The sequence below is a fragment of the Spizellomyces punctatus genome, assembly GCF_000182565.1.
Source record: "Spizellomyces punctatus DAOM BR117 chromosome Unknown supercont1.1, whole genome shotgun sequence".
Taxonomy (NCBI): Eukaryota; Fungi; Chytridiomycota; class Chytridiomycetes; order Spizellomycetales; family Spizellomycetaceae; genus Spizellomyces; species Spizellomyces punctatus.
Window position 1 is genome coordinate 1,901,292 of NW_015971537.1, and position 17,978 is coordinate 1,919,269.

A 17,978-nucleotide genomic window follows, 5' to 3' on the forward strand; every position below is an offset into this window, starting at 1 on the left:
CTTAGACTTTGGCTTTACTTACGCTGTGGTGTAGTTGCAAAGAGCGAGACTAAGCCACATAACTGATAACCCATGTTGTAGAACCTCAATGGGTTTCATATCTCCTCAATCTCCATCATGGCAGTCGACAACGGTCTGACAGAAGAGCAGCGAGCAAAGGTAGTGAATAAAGCCATAAGTTCTTTTGTTACCCTGCCGCGGGCTGGTTGATGAACAGCATCGTTTTCGGGAGTGTCAGTTTGAAGCGGACGGCTATCTTGTCATCCGCGACTTCTTCACAGCAGATGATATTGTCAAGTTGCGAAATCGCGCACAACATTTACTGGAAGAGTTTGGTGCGTATTGGATTACTGTACCAAAGCTGTATTCTCGGTATTAACTTTGGTTCCAATATCTAGATCTCGAAAGCCATCCCAAAACTACCTTCTCGACTGGTGAAAAGGTATTCCACGGTCAAAAACTGTGGCCAAGCTCAATGTTTTGACCAAGAGCTACATAGACGGACCATGTTGGAGATGATTACTTTTTGAACAGCGGCGATCAAATCCGCTTCTTTTTTGAGGAGGATGCCTTTGATCAAGACGGTCGATTGAAAGTGGACAAAACCCGTGCTATCAACAAAATCGGCCATGCCCTTCATGAAAAGGATCCCGACTATAAGAAGTTCTCAACGCAGCCAAGAGTGAAGGCCATTATCAGAAGCCTTGGATTTAAAGATCCGCAGATCTTGCAATCAATGGTCATCTTTAAACAACCTCGGATTGGGGGCCGAGTTCCACCACATCAGGATTCGACCTTTTTGTACACAGAACCACTATCTGCTGTGGGATTATGGTTTGCATTGGAAGATTGTACACCTGACAATGGGTGTATGTACTTCGCACCTGGATCGCACAAGACAGTGCCCATCTACAAGCGATTTGTACGGAACCTGAATGGCAAAGGAACCGGTTTCCGAAATCTCATTGAAGAACCAGTAGAAGAACCTCCAGAAACAGACTACGTCTGCGAGCCAACGCCTGCCGGATCATTGGTTTTGATTCACGGTTCGGTTTTGCATAAGTCAGGTCATAATTTGTCGGATAAAAGTCGGTGGATTTATACCTTTCACTGTATTGAGGGGGCCGCAGAATATCCTGCTGATAATTGGTTGCAGCCTACGAGCAGCATGGCATTCACAAAACTGAATGATGTCATTTAAAATACAGTTGCTATAGTGTCAAGAACAGTGCTTTGCAACCTTTCTTGCAAGTACCATCTACTATAGCGGTTCACAGAAATCATGACATGACAGGATTGAGAAAAGATAGATTTGATATTACAATTCCAAATCTAACAAATCGGCATGGTCCGTATGAGCTCGATCGGGCTCTTCCTTTTTGGGTGATGACAATGGTTGGCTCATAAAGGTAAAATGTGAAATGACATCTGAAACCTCGTCTGATGCTGTTGTGATTATGCGAAGAAATAAGAGAACAGATGTAAGACCAACTTCATGCCCAGTACCAGAGAGTGGCGGTCTTATGTTACCTTTTTCTTCTGCATGTGTGTCAACTGCATGGCCTTGTTGGAACAGCAAACTCGCGCGCATGTGGATGTCTTGAGGTACAGGTGGTTCGTGCGGCCTTGCGGCGTTGTCGGAAGCCATAGTGTACTTTGATACACGTGAAGCGTATGATATAATCTCGTTAATGTTCAATGGAGCTGTGAAGTTAACGGGTGGTAATGTTAAAAGAGGCGACGCATGTACGTTCCTAATGTCTTTCGTTTCCTACCTTCGTGTGCCTTACTCGCTGCTTCGATTGTTTCCTTGGCCACGGTCACAAGCTCCTCCAGATCGTCCTGTTTTTCCCCCAGACGTCGTGAAAATTCCATGATCCCAACCTCCTGGTCCAATAACTGTAGTCGGACGCTCTCTATTTGGCGTTGAGTATTCTGGTGCTGCTCTACTTTATGGAATACCCGGCCGGTGTGAGTGAGACCTGAACTCTCCACTGTTTTGTAGTGGTATTAAAGTGGTCTCATTGTATACTCACATCGGTTGACAAAGTCCTGTAGCTGCGAGTCCAGGGCCAAGAGCTTTCGTAAAATCTCGGTGGGGTGCTCAGGCACTGTGGTATTGGAATTGGATGACTGCATAGATACATAATCAGACGGCCGATCTTCTTCATCGGATGCAGGAAGGAGAGTTTGCAGGGCATCAAAAGGTTCGTCCGACAGAGGTTCTAGCTCAGAGGGCGGTGGTAACGGTGAAGGCTGTGCGAGTGCTTCGAAGCTGACAAAGAGCTCTTCAGTCAAAGACAGATATTTGGGAAAGATCCTAAGAGAAAAAGGTTAACAACTTTCAGATATCGTCCGTTGGAGTAAGATATTTACCTGTCCGCGGCGTCTGCTATCGTTTCTCGTGTGTCCACATCTTTTGAATCTTGTTGCAGCTGCGGATACGGCATTTGGCAACCTGCCAGGTGATACAATGGAGAAGACCACTCAGTGAGCACATTAAAAGCAGATAATCCAAGAGTTTCCGCTATACTTTCGTACCTTTTGAGTGCGAGTGAATTGCAGTGTAGATCGTTGAGAGTCACCGTGGGGCTCGGCGCGCTGACATCCTGGTAGATGAGTCAGACTTCGCTTCCCTTCTCGTTTAACCTTCATTTCCAACTTGCATACTGAACATTCTTTACATTGCCCATTATATTATTACTCTACCGTTCAAATGGAAGATATTGAAGAGCCTGCTGAGATTGTAGAACCGGGTGAAATTGCAGAAACGGGAAATCTCGAGGAACCCATGAACGATGCCCCGCCCATGATCTACATGTATAATTACGACTTTGGAAGAGACCCTTCTTTAACGATATCGACAGGAAGTGCATTGTGTGGCCCTGTCGTCCTATCGACGGACGATGCTAGCGCTGCTCGCCAAGTAAATTTCTGCAAAGGTCTGAAATGGTGCGTGGTAACTCTTGAAGCCTCGAGGTTGTTTTTGTTCCTCACAAAGTATAGAATTTACAGGAGTCCAGATGGGACGTGTCTTTTGAGTAGCACCAACGACAATATCCTTCGACTATATGAAAAGTAGTTGAGTCTTTGATTTCAAATTCTTGTTGATTGCGCATCTGATCGTTGTAGATCTGCGGAGATAGTCGATTCTAGCACTATACTTGGCGACACCCTTACCTCTGCCATCGCAGTGAAAGAAGCGGAATCCATTTATGACTTCTGTTGGTACCCGTTTATGACCTCTGCTGGTAGGAACTGTCTTGTGCAAGGGAATCAACCGAGTCGGTAGTAACGAGCCAAATCTAGATCCTAGCACCTGCTGTTTCCTCACGAGCGTGCGAGATCATCCCGTACATCTTTGGGACGCCTACACGGGGCAAGTGAGTACACTGACATTTTTGGTCCGCTTAAAGACGGTAATATAACCTCTTGCTCTCTTCTAGTTACGCTGTTCGTATGCGGCCCACGACCATCTTGATGAAGTTCAAGCACCAACAGCGTTAGCCTTCAACTTGGATGGTACAAAGTAAGTGTACAAGTTTTTTGAAATTAGAAACGATCAGCGTGAGCAGATTGCTCATCCAACTCATGTAGACTATATTGCGGTTTCAACAATCTGATCCAGATTTTTGAGACACAGCGGCCTGGCAAGGACTCTGAGCGCAGGCCCACAACTCCGACTAAACGAAGCAGAGAGGGACAAAAAGGTGAATTCTTTCTATCGCATCGAATCCGCATCTTTCAATGGACTAATAATATAAAGGAAATAGGCCTGATCTCATCCATCGCTTTCAATCCGGACCGTTCTGGCATGTATGCTGCAGGATCATTTTCAAAGAATGTGGGACTCTATGACGAGCGCAACGATGAGCTACTCGATTTGATGAAGCTGGGGGATGGAGGAGGGATTACACAGGTCTGTATGGCCCCTCGTCCTCCTGGGTGAATCTGCTGTAACTTTGTCTCTTCTATTGATCAGGTTCAGTTCTCGATGGACGGCTGTTATCTCTTCTCGGCATCACGAAAGAGTGATGAGATCCAATGCTGGGATATACGGAATACAGGCGAGATAATTGCACGGTATCAGCGAAAGGGAGACACAAATCAGCGTATCAACTTTGATCTTGATCCTTCCGGGCGTTACCTGAGCACTGGAGATCAGGTATGTCTCATTTGCCCTGACAAGTGTATTGTCATTTTATCTTATTGACGGCATTGCAGGATGGACGTATTTTAATATATGACTTGAAAACGCACGAGCTGGTAAAGGAATTTCAAGGGCATCGAGGTATGGCTAGTCAGTTGCAGCTACTCAAATGTGCAAGTTTCCTGATAGCGTAAACGACAGACACAGTAAGTGCAGCCGGCTTTCACCCCTCCCTACCCCTGCTTGCCAGTTGCTCTGGTCAACGAAGAGACCTTTTGAGTGGCCAACTCGTAATGGACGGTGATGGCATCGAGTGTATAAGAGAAGATGACGGCACCTGTATCCCCATTGATAGTCGAGTATGTATATGGGGCTTGCCCTACCATTACGACACGCCCATGGAAGAATCAACATTATCTGGAGACAGCTAAATTGCAAACGGTGCACAAAAGCCGAAGGAATCCTGTATTGGCTGTAGCGGGGTCCCTCAGTGCGGTTTTACTTAAACCAGGGTCTTGGACTCTATGTGAGGTCATTTGATAAAATATCGCATGCGAAACATATCATTAGATTAGAGAACAAAGTTTTATTTTTCTGTGTGGTGGTCCTTCTCTGCGCAACTCTGCTACAGAAACTGTGTGATAAAAAGGTGAAACTACCCTCAGCTTTACAAAAAAGACTATATATAACCCATCTGCGTACGACATCCCTATATTTTATGACCATCCTTCTCGATACTCACTCCATTTGCCACAATTGCAGACCTCAGACCATTCGCCCTCTCCACCTTCTCCAGGTTTTCATCTTGAACCACATCGAGGTTCTCACCAACGCTCGGGTATCGGCCCAATAGTCGGGATTCCTTTGGCCCATCCAAAGAGCTCAGATACTGATCCAACAAGCCTGAAGCCGCAAGAATAAAACCGAGGAATACTGGTGTGGGTTTGAGTGGCCGCGTTTTGTATTCCGGATGGAACTGGGTTCCAACGAAAAACGGATGATCTGCACACAAAGGTAAGTTGCAATTCGGAAAAACTGCATAAAGACAGCGACAGTGACCTACCCTTAATTTCAACAATGATCATACGTTCTCCTTTGTCATCTTTACCAATAAAGGACATCCCGGCTTCCTCAATCTGCTTCACATTTTCAGGGTTCACCTCGTAGCGATGACGGTGTCGTTCGTGAATGATATGTGGATTGCCGTACAAGCGTCGGGTAATGGAGGTCTCACTACCTTCGCTGAAGATGGTTGCACGATCGCCAAGACGCATCGTGCCTCCAAGGATAGTTTGCGAGATTTCGGGCATGTTGATTACAACTGAATGGGGGGTGTCCTTATCCAGTTCAGCCGAGTTCGCGCCTGATGTCACGCAAAAGATATGGGTCAAATAGAATATACGAAAATGGTATCACAACGAACTTACTGGCGAGGCCACAAACATTCCGAGCGAACTCAATAACGGCAATCTGCATACCAAGACAGATGCCAAGGTATGGAATCTTGTTCTCACGTGCCCACTTGGCAGCTGCAATCATCCCTTCTGTTCCACGCTCACCAAAGCCACCAGGCACCAAGATACCACTAAACAGAAGGAGCTTCATCAAATGGAGCTCCTGCGTGTAAGGGAACACCAACTACCCACCTGGCACCGACAAGCACTTTCCAAGCTTCGTGGTACTTGATTGGGTCAACAGAAAGGGTGGCAGTTTCCAGCTCAGATGCCTCCACCCACTCAATGACCAGCTTCCGATTGCAAGAGAGTGCCGCATGCTCCAATGCCTTCACAACCGAAATGTACGAGTCCTTCAACTGCGTATATTTTCCAATGAGAACGATATTGACCGAATCGTGAAGTCGATCGTGACTGTTAATGCAACAGGTTATCATTTTGCAAAACTCAAAAGCACCTGTTGCATTTGAACGTACCGCATCGTGAGTTCCTTCCACTTGGAGTAGAGATGAACAGATTTCGGATCCTGTCGGGGGACAAGTCCCAATCGTTTTTGCAGGACATTCACCATTCCTTGTTGATCCAGGAGAAGAGGCACATGATACACAGATTTACAATCGTGCACCGCCATGACATTCTCCTTAGCCACATGACAGAACATGGAAATCTTCTCCTTAACATCTTCATCAAGGGGTTTGCTGCTACGGCACGCGACCTGAGTAGAATCCCAGTCACCAACTGTGATTGAATGATTGCGAGAACCACACTACTCCATACCAAATCTGGCGACAGACCCAAACCGCGCAAATCGCGAACACTAGCCTGGGTGGGTTTTGTTTTTTGTTCTCCAACGGATCCCACAACGGGGATCAAGGAGACATGGATCAAACAAAAGTTGTCATGTCCAACACGAAATTGGAACTGCCGCATTGCTTCGATGAATGGAGCTGACTCGATATCGCCTACGGTTCCTCCGAGTTCGACAATGCAGACATCTGGTTCCTCTCCACTATCATCAACAGGGATCTTCGACACGCGTTCCACCCATTCCTGGATCGCATTCGTGATATGTGGAACAACCTGTACCGTTTTGCCAAGATAATCTCCTTTTCTCTAAGCATTCGGAAAAGCAGGATCTTTTAGTTCTCTGCAACCCTTTTACACAGCTTCCCCAAAATGTACCTCGCGCTCAATAACGCTTTTGTAAATCTTCCCCGTTGTGATATTGTTCTCGCGAGTCAGCGTGATATCGAGGAAACGTTCGTAATTTCCAAGATCCAAATCCACCTCTCCACCGTCATCCAAAACAAATACTTCACCTGGACCACAGCAATTTCTCATGTTATACCTAGGTGTCGTGCAAGAATTTCATAGACACATGAGCCTCACCATGGTCCAAAGGGCTCAAAGTTCCAGCATCAATATTCAAGTAGGGATCGATTTTTATGCTGGTTACTCGCAACCCACGTGTGCGCAATAGGAGACCAGTAGACGAAGCAATAACACCCTTTCCGATTCCCGAAATCACACCGCCGGTAACTAGGATGTACTTCATAACTGTAGAGTAGTAAAGATGCAAAAACAGACCCCGGGGAAAGGTCAGCAACAGTCGTCTGTCTCCAACTCTTGGGCGGCAGATCACTGCGTATCTACATTCGTAAGAAAGCACAAAAGTACCTGCAACGGTATGGAATGCAAGAGGCTAAAAGACAGTGTATTTCAAGAAGGAAAATGTACAAGTCCCCGCACTTTACAAGCCAAGGATGACGATCACTTGGCTGCCCGACGAGTGCGGGAAAGAGCCAAAAGCGAAAAAAACAAATCGCTATTTGAACCTTTCCCCCAGCCACAGCTCACGTGATCTACCGCGTCAGTGGCGTAGTAAGGCTTCACAAGCCAGAACCGCCCAACAAACAAGGACTCGTCCCATTCGTTTTCCATCCACATTCGCAACCTACTTCCTCCCCCTTCGATCAGGGTTCGGAGTGACGAAATATCGCTACCAGGCTACGTTGTACTCGACGTCAAGATTTCTATTGAACCGCAGCGGTAAAGTTTCTCTGAAAAGGAAAAAGAACTCGTGGCCTCGACATTGCCATCCTTACCAAAACAAATATTCTATAGCAGTTCTCCGCAGTGCCATCAAATATTGTAGAGTCTTTGAGCCATTGACTGCATGAAGGAATAGACGAATTAGCAACATGCATTGCAAGCTTGTAACTCGGGCGCTTTATGATTATGAGGCGCAGGAGGCTGAGGAGCTTTCGGTGAAGGAAGGTGATTTGCTGCTAGTAACGGACGATTCAGATGCAGAATGGTGGAGAGCCGTACAGAAGCCAAGCGACACATTTGGGGACAGCCAAGAGGGCCTCATCCCTGCCTCGTATATTCAAGAGGTGCGTACACGTCACATATACTGACATCCGTCAGGTTGAGCGGAGAACTCTGAAATTGATATTTTGAATTCACAAGGCCGATCCATTGGCAATTATGAGAAGTCTGTATCAATACGATGCCTCTGCCCCAGAAGAAATTAGCTTTCCTGAGGGAGTGGAGATACGTTTGTATGAGATGAACGATCCAGACTGGTGGTTTGGTCAATATGAAAACTCCGTTGGACTTATCCCCGCGACCTACTTGCAGACGGAGGTACCGTACAGTTATTTATTCATCTCTGAACGCAGCATGTGAATCTCACCTGGTCTTCCCTAAAGGACGACATTGGGAGCAACGAACAAACTTATGAACCTCAACCCGATCAGTACGAGGAAGTTGCACATGCTCCTGAACCGACGCATGTCCATCCCCCTGAAGTGATTGCTGAAGATGCAGAGGCACAGAAGCAACAGCTGCTATCCGCTCTTGGCGGACTAGGATTTGAGAAGCCAAAGACGGTTGTGCATCGGTCGATAGAAAACATGGGCCCACAAGATATTAACTACTACAGCGTCACGGTATGGCAGCATCATTGTAATCAGAAGACTGACTATCTGGTTTTGAGACTTGATATTACCTTTCTATCTTGACAGGAGGTTGATAAAAAGAAGAAAAAGAACAGTCGCAAAGGCTTCATGGGTATCAGTGATGACTCTGTGATATATTTTGTGGCCGATGACAAGGTAATTGGAGTTCTTTTATTATGTACCAAGCTCGACTCTCATGAGATAGTTTTAGACAAAGGATATATTGATGAGATGGGAGATGAGCGAGCTCACCAAGTTTACTGAGAAGAAATCGAAAAAGCTTATTCTGGAATTTGGAAGTGACGAGCGCCAGTTTGAAGGAGAGAAGGCTGATATTCAAGCGCTTCTTGCCCGGTTGCAACATGTGCAGAATAAGGTATTGTATACTGTGAAAACATTCTCTTTCTCGATGTTCCTATCTAATGGTTGATTTATCTTGCAGAAGAAATCCTTGAGTCCAACGGCTGTCAATCCTCCACCTCCCATTCGCACCAACACGACACCTCAACCGTCTGCCACGCCATCCCCAGTCCCTCCAGCGCCTGCATTTCCTGTGGCTCTTCCCCCGAGATCGCCGCAACCGGAGCCCAGTCCTGGAGGCCATGGGCCGAAGATTGCTGTGGCTCTCTACGATTACGAAGCTACAACCGAGGATGAGCTCACGATTCGTGAAAATGATAATCTGGTGGTCTTGGATGATTCCGACGAGGAATGGTGGCGTGTGCGGTTGATTTCCAAGAAGGGACGAGAGGGCCTAGTCCCAGCATCGTACGTTCAGGTAAGGGTATGCATACCTTTTGTCAAAGAAATTCCATGATCTGATCTGTCAGGGAAACAGCTCAAGCAGCGACTAGCGGAAGATGGAGTCGGGGGACCTGCCGCGAAAAATGAAGACCTTGAACGACAGCGCTGGGAGCAGGAAGAGGCAGAGCGGAGGCGCCGAAATGAGGAAGAAGAACGCAAGCGAAGGCAAGAGGCCGAAGAGCGACGACGAAGAGAACAGGAAGAGGAGCAACGTAGGAAACGTCAAGAAGAAGAAGAGCTGCAGCGCCGGCGGAGAGTGGAGGAGGAGCGTAAGAGGAAGACAAACGAAACGGAAGCTGCTCGTCCTACTCTTCCAATGCGCCCTGCCGCTGGCATGCCTGACCCTCCACAGCGTCCCACGCCTGCAATACCCAGTGCGCGGCCATTTAATGTGGGACCCATTCCTCAGCGACCCGTGCGCACCGGCGATACTCCACGACCACCTTTGCCCGATCGCCCCCCTGTGCCTGCTTCACGACCCAAGACGGAAGATGCATCCACATCGAAGGCTCAGGGGAAGACCGACGGGCAAGAGAAACCGAATCCAGCTCACTTGCGCACTTGGACTGATCGTACAGGTTCTTTCAAAGTCGAGGCACAGTTTCTTGGTGTGGCAGATGGAAAGGTACACCTTCACAAGACGAACGGAGTGAAGATCGCTGTCCCTTTGGCAAAGTTGGACCCCGACGACATTGAGTATGTCAGATCAACTCCTGGAAATGCCAATATTGAAGTCCCTGCCGCGACGCAAACAGCGCCTAGACCCTCACAAGCTCAACAAGGTCCAAGTGTTGCCACCTTGGCAGCGGCTGCTAGTATACGACCAAAAACACCCACCACAGACAATATTGTGTACAACGGGTTCGATTGGCGCGAGTTCCTGATTGGAGCGGGGGTTTCGGCAGGCGATGCCCTCATTTACGCACAAAAGTTTGTAGGGGAGCGGATGGATCGTACTCACTTGGCAGATCTGGATCGTGAGCTGCTTAGGAACCTGGGAGTGACAGAAGGAGACATTCTTCGCATCAGGAAAGCTGCAAGCTTACCGGCGACAACCCCCGCTAATGTCGCTGCAGCTAATGATAGGGAGCACGCGGCGTTGCAAAGCAATCTACATATATTGGGGAAACTGGCTGTAAGTTAATGAGTACGTTATACACTTTTGCGGCTTTGAAATAAATACCTCTTATAGGGAGACGCTAAGCACGGAGTGCCTCGCCGACGTGAGTGTGCTAGTATCTGATGTCGCATTTGTCCTTTTACTGATCTCGTATGTAATAGAATCGAGGTCCGCGTCCACGTCTGGGCCGCCGAATATGCAGGTCATCCAACATGCAGCTGACTTACTAAAAGCTAACAGCGACCAACGAAATCGCCGTGGATCTCCGAACCCATCACCTCCTGGAACACCAAGCGGTCGAACATCTGCGCGGTCCTCATTCTCCAGTTCGCCCGCACCTGGAGGTGCTACCGGAAAATCCGGACCTGCCTCAAACAATGATCCATGGGCTGTTCCGACAGCTACAAGAGTGGCGACTGTGGCTGCCTCGTCTACGCCGAGTGCCAGTGCCGCTCCGACACAGCAGACTCTGATCGCGCAAAAGCAACAACAGGAAGCTCAACAAGCCCTCCAGCAGGCACAACAGGCGCTTGCAAAAGCACAAGAGCAAGCCAGGCAGGCTGCCCAAGTTCAGGCGCAGGCTGCTTTAATTAAAGCACAAGAAACTGCAAGACAGGCTGCGTTAATTCAGCAACAAACCCAACAAGCCCTACTTGCCGCACAGCAAGCGGCAGTTCAACGTCCAGCAATGCTGACTCCTGCCATTGGAACACCACTTGGGACACCACAGATACATACACCTTCACCTTCACTTGCTCCAAGGCCTGCATCCTTGCCACCACCTCTCATACCTGCCTCATCTTCGACTACTGCATTTGTACCTGTTGGTGGTGGTGCCAGGCCCTCATCTGGAGTAGGGCCGAATATGGGGTTGATGGGCCCGAATATGCAGCCGATGCCAGCGTCGAATGCGCCAAACTTTTCGGGTACGGGAAATTTTGGAGGGGCACTCCCAAACAGGCCGCAGTTAATGGGTAACCCTCAAGGCCCAGCATCGTTTGGGCAACGACCAGGTACAGTTTACCCAAATTGCGCTTGTGACTACCGTTTCACTCATTGATGTATATTTCTAGATGATAAATATTCGGCTTTGAAATCTCTCGACCCGCTGGCTCCTTCTATGTTTACTCAACCTCCTCCATCAAGTATGTTCCTGTTGACGTTCTTGCTAACGATCATATCCAGGCGCTAAACAATTTTGATTTGTTGTACAGTGAGCACCAGCGCACGACCTATGGGATTCAGTGGCGGTATGCAACCACAAATGTCACCAGCTATGAGCGGAACGGGACTCCCCAGCCCAGCCCTGTCCTTGTCTTCAAACAACTCGGGTTTCCATGGCATGTCGGGCATGTCGGGGGCTATTCCTTCAGGGACCTCTACACCCAACAGTTTCGGGAGCAATCCAGGCACTCCAAGCATGAACTTTCTGCAAGGTGTTGCTCGCGGACCTACCTCTGCGCCAAATGCAGGGGCTATGCAATTTGGAGGGGGGCCCGCTTTTCAGCAGCCGCAGCAGCAGCAGCTGCCGACGATGCCAAGTAGTATGCCGGGTATGAGCGGTGTCAACATGGGCGGTTTTCAAGGAATGCGCCCGATGGGAGGGATGGCTCCGATGGGCACAAATATGTCAAATATGGGAGGCATGGGACCGATGCAAGGAATGTCAAATGGAATGGGTGGAATGGGTGGATTTGCCCCAAATGGTATGGGCGGAATGAACATGAATACGATGCCAGGTGGTATGGGTGGAATGAATGGGATGCCGAATGGAATGCCGAATGGAATGCCGAATGGTATGCAAAATGGTATGCAAAATGGTATGGGGCCGAATGGTATGGGGTCGATGGGAGGGATGGGGATGGGAGCAATGGGAGGTATGGGCATGAACAACATGGGGCAGCAAGGTTTTAGGTAGCAGAGTGTGACATAGATCCTTATATTTAGACAGGATGGTTTCTTTTTGAAGAAATTATTGAACATTTTCGGGATTTTAAATTCAAATCTTGACGACCATGGCAAGACATGCAGCTGCCATGAAGGACTTTCATCATTCTGAATGTATTGGGTCTTGCCATACGACGCACAGATACTACCATATATTGCTGCCATGCATTGCTGCCATCCCGCATCAAGCACCGTAAAACAAAGCTGTTTTATTCATCTTGGCACAATTTCGCAGATGCTGAATGGGATGAAAAAAGATTGTCGGGACCCGTCGGAGCGTGATCGTCTCCTTCGCCGGAGCGTCGACATCACTTCCTAATGAGCCCCCGTTTTGTTCTTGAGTACGTAGGGAACCAAGTTCCCTCTGGCAATGTTACGCTATCTTTTCCACAGCAGTAACACTGTGGCTGCACTCGATTGCTTTTTAAAGAAGAAAAACTGGAAATCGCAAGAATTCAACGCTCTTTTATAGTCAATAGTTGCCATGGTAATGCTAAAGCCAATGGGAACCTTTTCACGTGTCGTGGCGCGCGATCAAGCTTAGTGTGGAGGTGATTGAAAATGGCACTAGGACCCATTATTATCCGGATTAATCCAGTTAATCATATCGCATAATCAGCACCCCCATCTATCGCTCAGATTGGTGTGGCATGCATGTAATGTTTTTTTTTTTAAACTGCGGTGAGGCACATGCCAAAGGTCTATAAAAGGGGGACCTTCCCTCTTTCCTCTTTACCCATCCTCGACTCGCAAAGCATCTGCCCAACACATCTCAGTCCATCATGAGAATGCCGCTCTGGTGTCGAGGACCTCGCCCACCCGACAACAAAAACAACATAACCCCTTGCAAACGCTGCTACTACTATATTGCTACGATCGCAGGTATGCATTATCTTTGTATTTTCCTATGCGTATTCCGAGTCTAATTCTGGTTTAATTAGTATCTGAACTAAAGAATTTCGGAATCAAGGGCTTAGTAGGATTTCTCTCGTGGTGGTGGGCTTAGTTACCCAGTTAGAAACAACCGTAATGTATTGCATGTGTAATTGGGCCTAGTGGTAGTTAGCTTTTCACGTACCCCAGTTCAACCCAGGCTGGAACCTGTAGCCAGTTAGGATAGGGGTGGGACTCGTTTGCAGGATAGGTTATGAAGGGTTGGACAGGCTGGCTAATTGTACATTAGAACCGGCTGTAGCGAGTTAGGAAGGAGAATTTGTCCCTAGTGACATTTTCTACCACCTGCACACTATGAAGAACGCTGTTTGAACGTAAATAAACGCCTGCAGGATGAAAGGTTCTGATGGAATGTGGAATGTGCGTCGTCTTGCCTTTATATTTTTGAAGGTTTGGGCATCGGGAATTGCCATGGAATGACATAAAAGTACCAGTTTGTTGTCCAAGAAAGTATATCCATCTTCAGCACTTTTTAATGGAACTGACATAATCTGGCTTGTTGACATGGCAACAGGTGAATTGTTTTTGAATTTCGCGTAGCAAATGCTGACGAGCTACTCCAACAACCACCATTATTAGCACCAAACATGTCAAGACCAGAACACACAGCACCACCAGAAATAGTGAGCTTGTAAACATTCTATTGCTTCCAATTTGGTAGTCTTACTCACCTGGGATATTAGTTCTACAATGAGACTGAAGCCTCAAAATATACAAACAAGTAGGTTTTGTCCTCACGTTGCTCTCTTATTCAGCGCATTTTGCTAACATTTCCGCAAAACAGCTCACGAATAGTCTCCATTCAAAATGAAATGTCTTACCGAGCGCTCGAGCTGCTGGCTCTTCCAGAAGGAGAGCCAGCGTTTGTACTGGATATTGGTTGTGGGTCTGGTTTGAGTGGAGAGGTTTTGGATGAAGAAGGCCATTTTTGGGTCGGTCTGGATATCAGCGATTCCATGCTGGAGGTGGCCAAAGAGCGGGAAGTGGACGGAGACCTGTTTCTGCAAGATATTGGTCAAGGATTGGGATATCGACCTGGAACATTTGATGGAGCAATCAGGTAAGAATGATGCCCGCGTGGATTGCACATTGTTGAAGCGGGCCTGATCGCACTGTCTCGCCTAGTATATCCGTTCTACAATGGCTCTGCAATGCGGACAAGACCGTCAATAACCCCCGTGCTCGCCTGAAGCGTTTCTTTAGCACCCTCTATTCAGCCCTAGCTCGTGGTGCGAGAGCGATATTTCAGTTCTACCCAGAAAATCCTGACCAGATCGAAATGATCATATCCAGCGCCATGCGTGCCGGTTTCACAGGTGGACTGGTGGTCGATTTTCCCAACTCTGCCAAAGCAAAAAAATACTATTTGTGCCTATTTGCCGGATTCAAAGACAATGCTGGTTCTAGTCCCGCATTGCCCAAAGCCCTCGGAGAGGGCGATGAGACACCTGGACATATCACATATGGTTCAAATAGGTACCAATAACTTTGCTTGTTTCATTCCATGATGTTTGAATGCTAAGATTTCGTCGTAGGATACGGGAGCGGCGAAAAGGAAAAGAGCAGCGAAAACCGGTCAAGGATAAAAACTGGGTCTTGCGCAAGAAGGAACTCAACAGGACAAGAGGGAAGGAAGTGCCAGCGGACTCCAAATACACAGCACGTAAAAGAAAAATCAAATTTTGATGTATTTTTTAAGAATAAGTATTATTTATGATTAGGCATCCGTTCCCAAACGTCGTTCCAACAACCTCCATCAAACTCTTAATGGTTATATACAAAATGTTGAGCGCACAAGCTGAGCCATTCGCTGCCTATCGTGAGGCTTGTGATCTGCTCAGGATTGCTTTGGCACCTTCGACGATCAATCGGTGTTCAACTTTATGTATCCGATCTTCTAATGTTTCCAAAGTGTCTTCTGGCAAAATAGGAATCCTTTCCTGCAGAACGACCTCGCCCCGATCGACTTCCGGTATAACTTTATGCACCATCACACCCGTTTCCTGTATCTTTCCCTCTTTATATGCACTAAATGCACGCTCGATCGCATGCGCACCGTCGAATGCTCCCGGGAGAGCAGGATGCAGATTGATGATTTGCCCCGGAGGGAACTGTTGCAAGAAATCTGGTGACAGAATATGCATCCATCCCGCAAGGACAATAAGGTCTGGTGTATCAACAGCGGTCGTCCCATTTGACGAGCGGTCCGCTTCCGATCGCGACTGTGCGAGCCAGTTCTTTATCCTGGCGGCCACATCCAAATCAAAGTCTACCCGAGTCTTTCCCGCATCCTTGAACTCTTTAAGAGTCACTGTCATGGTCGGAATTCCAGCGTTTGCTGCTCGCGTTAGTCCATATGCTCCTTTCCGGTTTGAAACTACCAAAGCGATCTCTGCGTTCAGCGACTCGCTTTGTACAGCATCAATTATCGCTTGCAGGTTTGAGCCATTGCCCGAGATGAGCACCACAATGCGAGGTTTCGTTTGCGTGGACATTTCGTGACTCTGGTCGACGGCAGTAAAGAGGGGAACTTGAGTGCAAGCATCTGTTGCGGGCATCTATTGTTCATCTGCGAAGTTGCCATGACAACAAGAGACTAGACTTATTGAGATCACCTTTGCACTTGGATCTTGCACCTAGTGCCATGTCTTCCCAATCTAGTTTTCCACCCGCTTTTCTTGAAATATTACCCAACGTCCGTTCTCTGACGATCTCGATAAATGAATCTCCGGAGCGGCTACCTGTAGAGAAGTTAAAATTCCAAGAAAAGAGCATTTCGTATACCCCCAACGAGCAAGATCCACCGCAGATCCTTTCCCTCCCAGTATCCATAGACCCTCGCTCCGCCACAACCACTGTAAAGTCGGAGAATGTTGACTTGAAATTCTCATTGCGCTCTTCCCTGGACGATTATAAATCACGTTCAGCGACAGACCCGGGGGCGGCAATAAAAGCTTTTCAAGGGCTCACTCAAATTCATTGCCAAACTTGTAAAACAGCTTTTTTGCCAACGTCTTCACCCGATGAAGCATCAGAGCAAGCACATCATTTTCGACGCATCATCGACATGCCGTCAGAGTATTGGCATGAATTGACAGACTGTTGGGCCTGCCATAGAGAAGATTACTCGCAATTACCGGGGCAGAAAGCTGGTGTCATCCTTGCGCAGCGCCATGCAGTGTTGGTTGCGAGAAGCTACGTGGTACTGCATCCCGAGGATGTGGATCTGCCGCGCCTAAGTGTTGATCTCGCAGGGGCAAATAAGGTGCGTTTTGCAAAAGCCTCTTGTCCGCATAACGGAAGTAATAGAAGAGGGATGTCGCTATTGAAGACTGTCCTGTCGATACATTCTTCCCATATTGAATCTCTGTGCAAATACGTCCGCGTCTATAGTAGTGGGCGCTGATCTACTACCTCAGAGAACATTTCCACTTTGTCAACGGTGGATGGAATGCCTGTTCCCCGCAATTATGCTTCTGAATATGTCTGATCGCTTCTTTCTTTTAAAACCAGGGCTCGCTACGGTTGGGCCGCTACGCGCCGGCTTTATGTGCTAGTTGCCAACAACCAGTTGGAGAGTGTTATTTTGATGAAATCCCCCAAGATGCCACCAATATCGCCGAGCACATTCGAGGAGTGAAGCTTTTCAGATATTGGGTGGATTTTGTGGTAGCAGATACTGCATCATCCCCACTCACCACTGAAAAGGACGCTTTGAATCGTACATTCGTCAGCTTTTTTGCGGATGATCTATTGGAATCTGCGGATGCCCACGCGAGTTACCGTTTTATAATCCAGACTCAAGGGTCTGATGAACCGCGATTATTGGTACGTCGAGCCTTACCTCATATACACGCTGTCATTGGATCTGGAATTAAGATTAGTCTAGTTGTGGATACTCAATTGGAATATGGCAGTCAGCACCAATACGCCAGTACACGACATATTAGACCCAACGATGGATGCGACTTCTCTCGAAAGGGTACTCTCTATTTACACTCAAAATTTAGGACATTCGGAAAAGATGCATCCAGGTGAAGTGTCAATGTCATGTCTTTTTTTTGTTTTGTGGGTGTGGCGTCCCCTTCTATTCTGCAGCCATAGCCGAGTCATTAGTATTCTTATACGACTGTCAACGTTTGATTTGTCTCAGCAATGAAAATTCTATATCTCGATTGTTCACAATCTGTAACGTCCGCCCAAGAGAGGTATGTCGCACAAGAAGCGATTTAGCCTAGTTTGTCCATTGGGTTAAAGCGTATATCGTAGTATCGTAACCTCTTGGCGAGGCAATGGACAGGTGGAAAGTATAAGCCTTCATCCATCTCTACATGACCAAGTTTTGACGGCGCTGCGAGTTAGCACGGCATATTTACCTCCTGCAAAGCGGGATCTGAATGGGTTTAAGGTTGGTTTTATTTTAAGATAGTGGTATTAGGTAGCTGGGGCAGTATTCGTGTTGGCGTTCACCTGTACCGTTGTTGGTGGTATTGCCCATATTTGCACTTCCACTCCTATTGGAGCTTTATACTCAAAATTCTCAAAAATAAAAAAAAGAATTCTCCTTTCCCTTAATGTGTGTGTGC

General features: G+C 47.5%; 8 protein-coding genes across 9 annotated transcripts; 5 read left to right on the forward strand and 3 right to left on the reverse strand.

The window, feature by feature from the left end:
• The first annotated feature begins 8 nt into the window (after positions 1 to 8).
• On the forward strand, positions 9 to 1,296 carry SPPG_00735 (uncharacterized protein). Its single transcript, XM_016749063.1, has 4 exons — positions 9 to 159; positions 239 to 335; positions 399 to 442; positions 500 to 1,296. The coding sequence occupies exons 1-4, from the start codon at positions 118 to 120 to the stop codon at positions 1,199 to 1,201; spliced, it is 885 nt and encodes a 294-aa protein (XP_016613098.1). The 5' UTR covers positions 9 to 117; the 3' UTR covers positions 1,202 to 1,296.
• SPPG_00736 (uncharacterized protein) lies at positions 1,170 to 2,597 on the reverse strand. Its single transcript, XM_016749064.1, has 6 exons — positions 2,542 to 2,597; positions 2,377 to 2,458; positions 2,037 to 2,320; positions 1,776 to 1,949; positions 1,531 to 1,704; positions 1,170 to 1,446 (listed from the first exon to the last, which is right to left on the reverse strand). Exons 2-6 carry the CDS (start codon positions 2,448 to 2,450, stop codon positions 1,319 to 1,321), a joined length of 834 nt encoding a protein of 277 aa, XP_016613099.1. The 5' UTR covers positions 2,451 to 2,458; positions 2,542 to 2,597; the 3' UTR covers positions 1,170 to 1,318.
• Positions 2,598 to 2,658: 61 nt separating this feature from the next.
• SPPG_00737 lies at positions 2,659 to 4,730 on the forward strand. Of its 2 annotated transcripts, none has more exons than XM_016749066.1 (10): positions 2,659 to 2,952; positions 3,016 to 3,078; positions 3,133 to 3,251; positions 3,310 to 3,383; positions 3,447 to 3,529; positions 3,598 to 3,710; positions 3,774 to 3,919; positions 3,983 to 4,165; positions 4,225 to 4,291; positions 4,352 to 4,730. In XM_016749066.1, the coding sequence occupies exons 1-10, from the start codon at positions 2,717 to 2,719 to the stop codon at positions 4,579 to 4,581; spliced, it is 1,314 nt and encodes a 437-aa protein (XP_016613101.1). In that variant the 5' UTR covers positions 2,659 to 2,716; the 3' UTR covers positions 4,582 to 4,730. The 2 variants fall into 2 exon arrangements, with proteins under 2 accessions (XP_016613101.1, XP_016613100.1); XM_016749065.1 differs by having other exon boundaries at positions 3,147 to 3,251.
• Positions 4,717 to 7,405, reverse strand: SPPG_00738 (CTP synthase). Its single transcript, XM_016749067.1, has 9 exons — positions 7,282 to 7,405; positions 6,994 to 7,161; positions 6,787 to 6,923; positions 6,382 to 6,717; positions 6,081 to 6,319; positions 5,797 to 6,018; positions 5,578 to 5,735; positions 5,214 to 5,513; positions 4,717 to 5,152 (listed from the first exon to the last, which is right to left on the reverse strand). Exons 2-9 carry the CDS (start codon positions 7,157 to 7,159, stop codon positions 4,860 to 4,862), a joined length of 1,851 nt encoding a protein of 616 aa, XP_016613102.1. The 5' UTR covers positions 7,160 to 7,161; positions 7,282 to 7,405; the 3' UTR covers positions 4,717 to 4,859.
• A 122-nt stretch (positions 7,406 to 7,527) lies between these two features.
• Positions 7,528 to 12,482, forward strand: SPPG_00739 (cytoskeletal protein-binding protein SLA1). The gene is made up of 12 exons (XM_016749068.1): positions 7,528 to 7,653; positions 7,729 to 8,000; positions 8,077 to 8,253; positions 8,319 to 8,558; positions 8,634 to 8,723; positions 8,779 to 8,943; positions 9,010 to 9,345; positions 9,406 to 10,506; positions 10,564 to 10,594; positions 10,653 to 11,504; positions 11,565 to 11,636; positions 11,706 to 12,482. Exons 2-12 carry the CDS (start codon positions 7,806 to 7,808, stop codon positions 12,407 to 12,409), a joined length of 3,963 nt encoding a protein of 1,320 aa, XP_016613103.1. The 5' UTR covers positions 7,528 to 7,653; positions 7,729 to 7,805; the 3' UTR covers positions 12,410 to 12,482.
• A 1,466-nt stretch (positions 12,483 to 13,948) lies between these two features.
• SPPG_00740 (18S rRNA (guanine1575-N7)-methyltransferase) lies at positions 13,949 to 15,116 on the forward strand. The gene is made up of 5 exons (XM_016749069.1): positions 13,949 to 14,015; positions 14,076 to 14,113; positions 14,177 to 14,452; positions 14,518 to 14,868; positions 14,928 to 15,116. The coding sequence occupies exons 1-5, from the start codon at positions 13,980 to 13,982 to the stop codon at positions 15,076 to 15,078; spliced, it is 852 nt and encodes a 283-aa protein (XP_016613104.1). The 5' UTR covers positions 13,949 to 13,979; the 3' UTR covers positions 15,079 to 15,116.
• SPPG_00741 (phosphoribosylglycinamide formyltransferase) lies at positions 15,062 to 15,924 on the reverse strand. Its single transcript, XM_016749070.1, has one exon. It carries the CDS (start codon positions 15,885 to 15,887, stop codon positions 15,207 to 15,209), a length of 681 nt encoding a protein of 226 aa, XP_016613105.1. The 5' UTR covers positions 15,888 to 15,924; the 3' UTR covers positions 15,062 to 15,206.
• A 110-nt stretch (positions 15,925 to 16,034) lies between these two features.
• SPPG_00742 (uncharacterized protein) lies at positions 16,035 to 17,964 on the forward strand (the record flags this gene model as incomplete). Its single annotated transcript, XM_016749071.1, has 5 exons — positions 16,035 to 16,657; positions 16,906 to 17,220; positions 17,282 to 17,426; positions 17,546 to 17,600; positions 17,662 to 17,964. Coding segments are annotated over 5 exons (1,298 nt in total), but the record flags the coding sequence as incomplete, so codon positions are not given.
• Between the last annotated feature and the right edge of the window lie 14 nt (positions 17,965 to 17,978).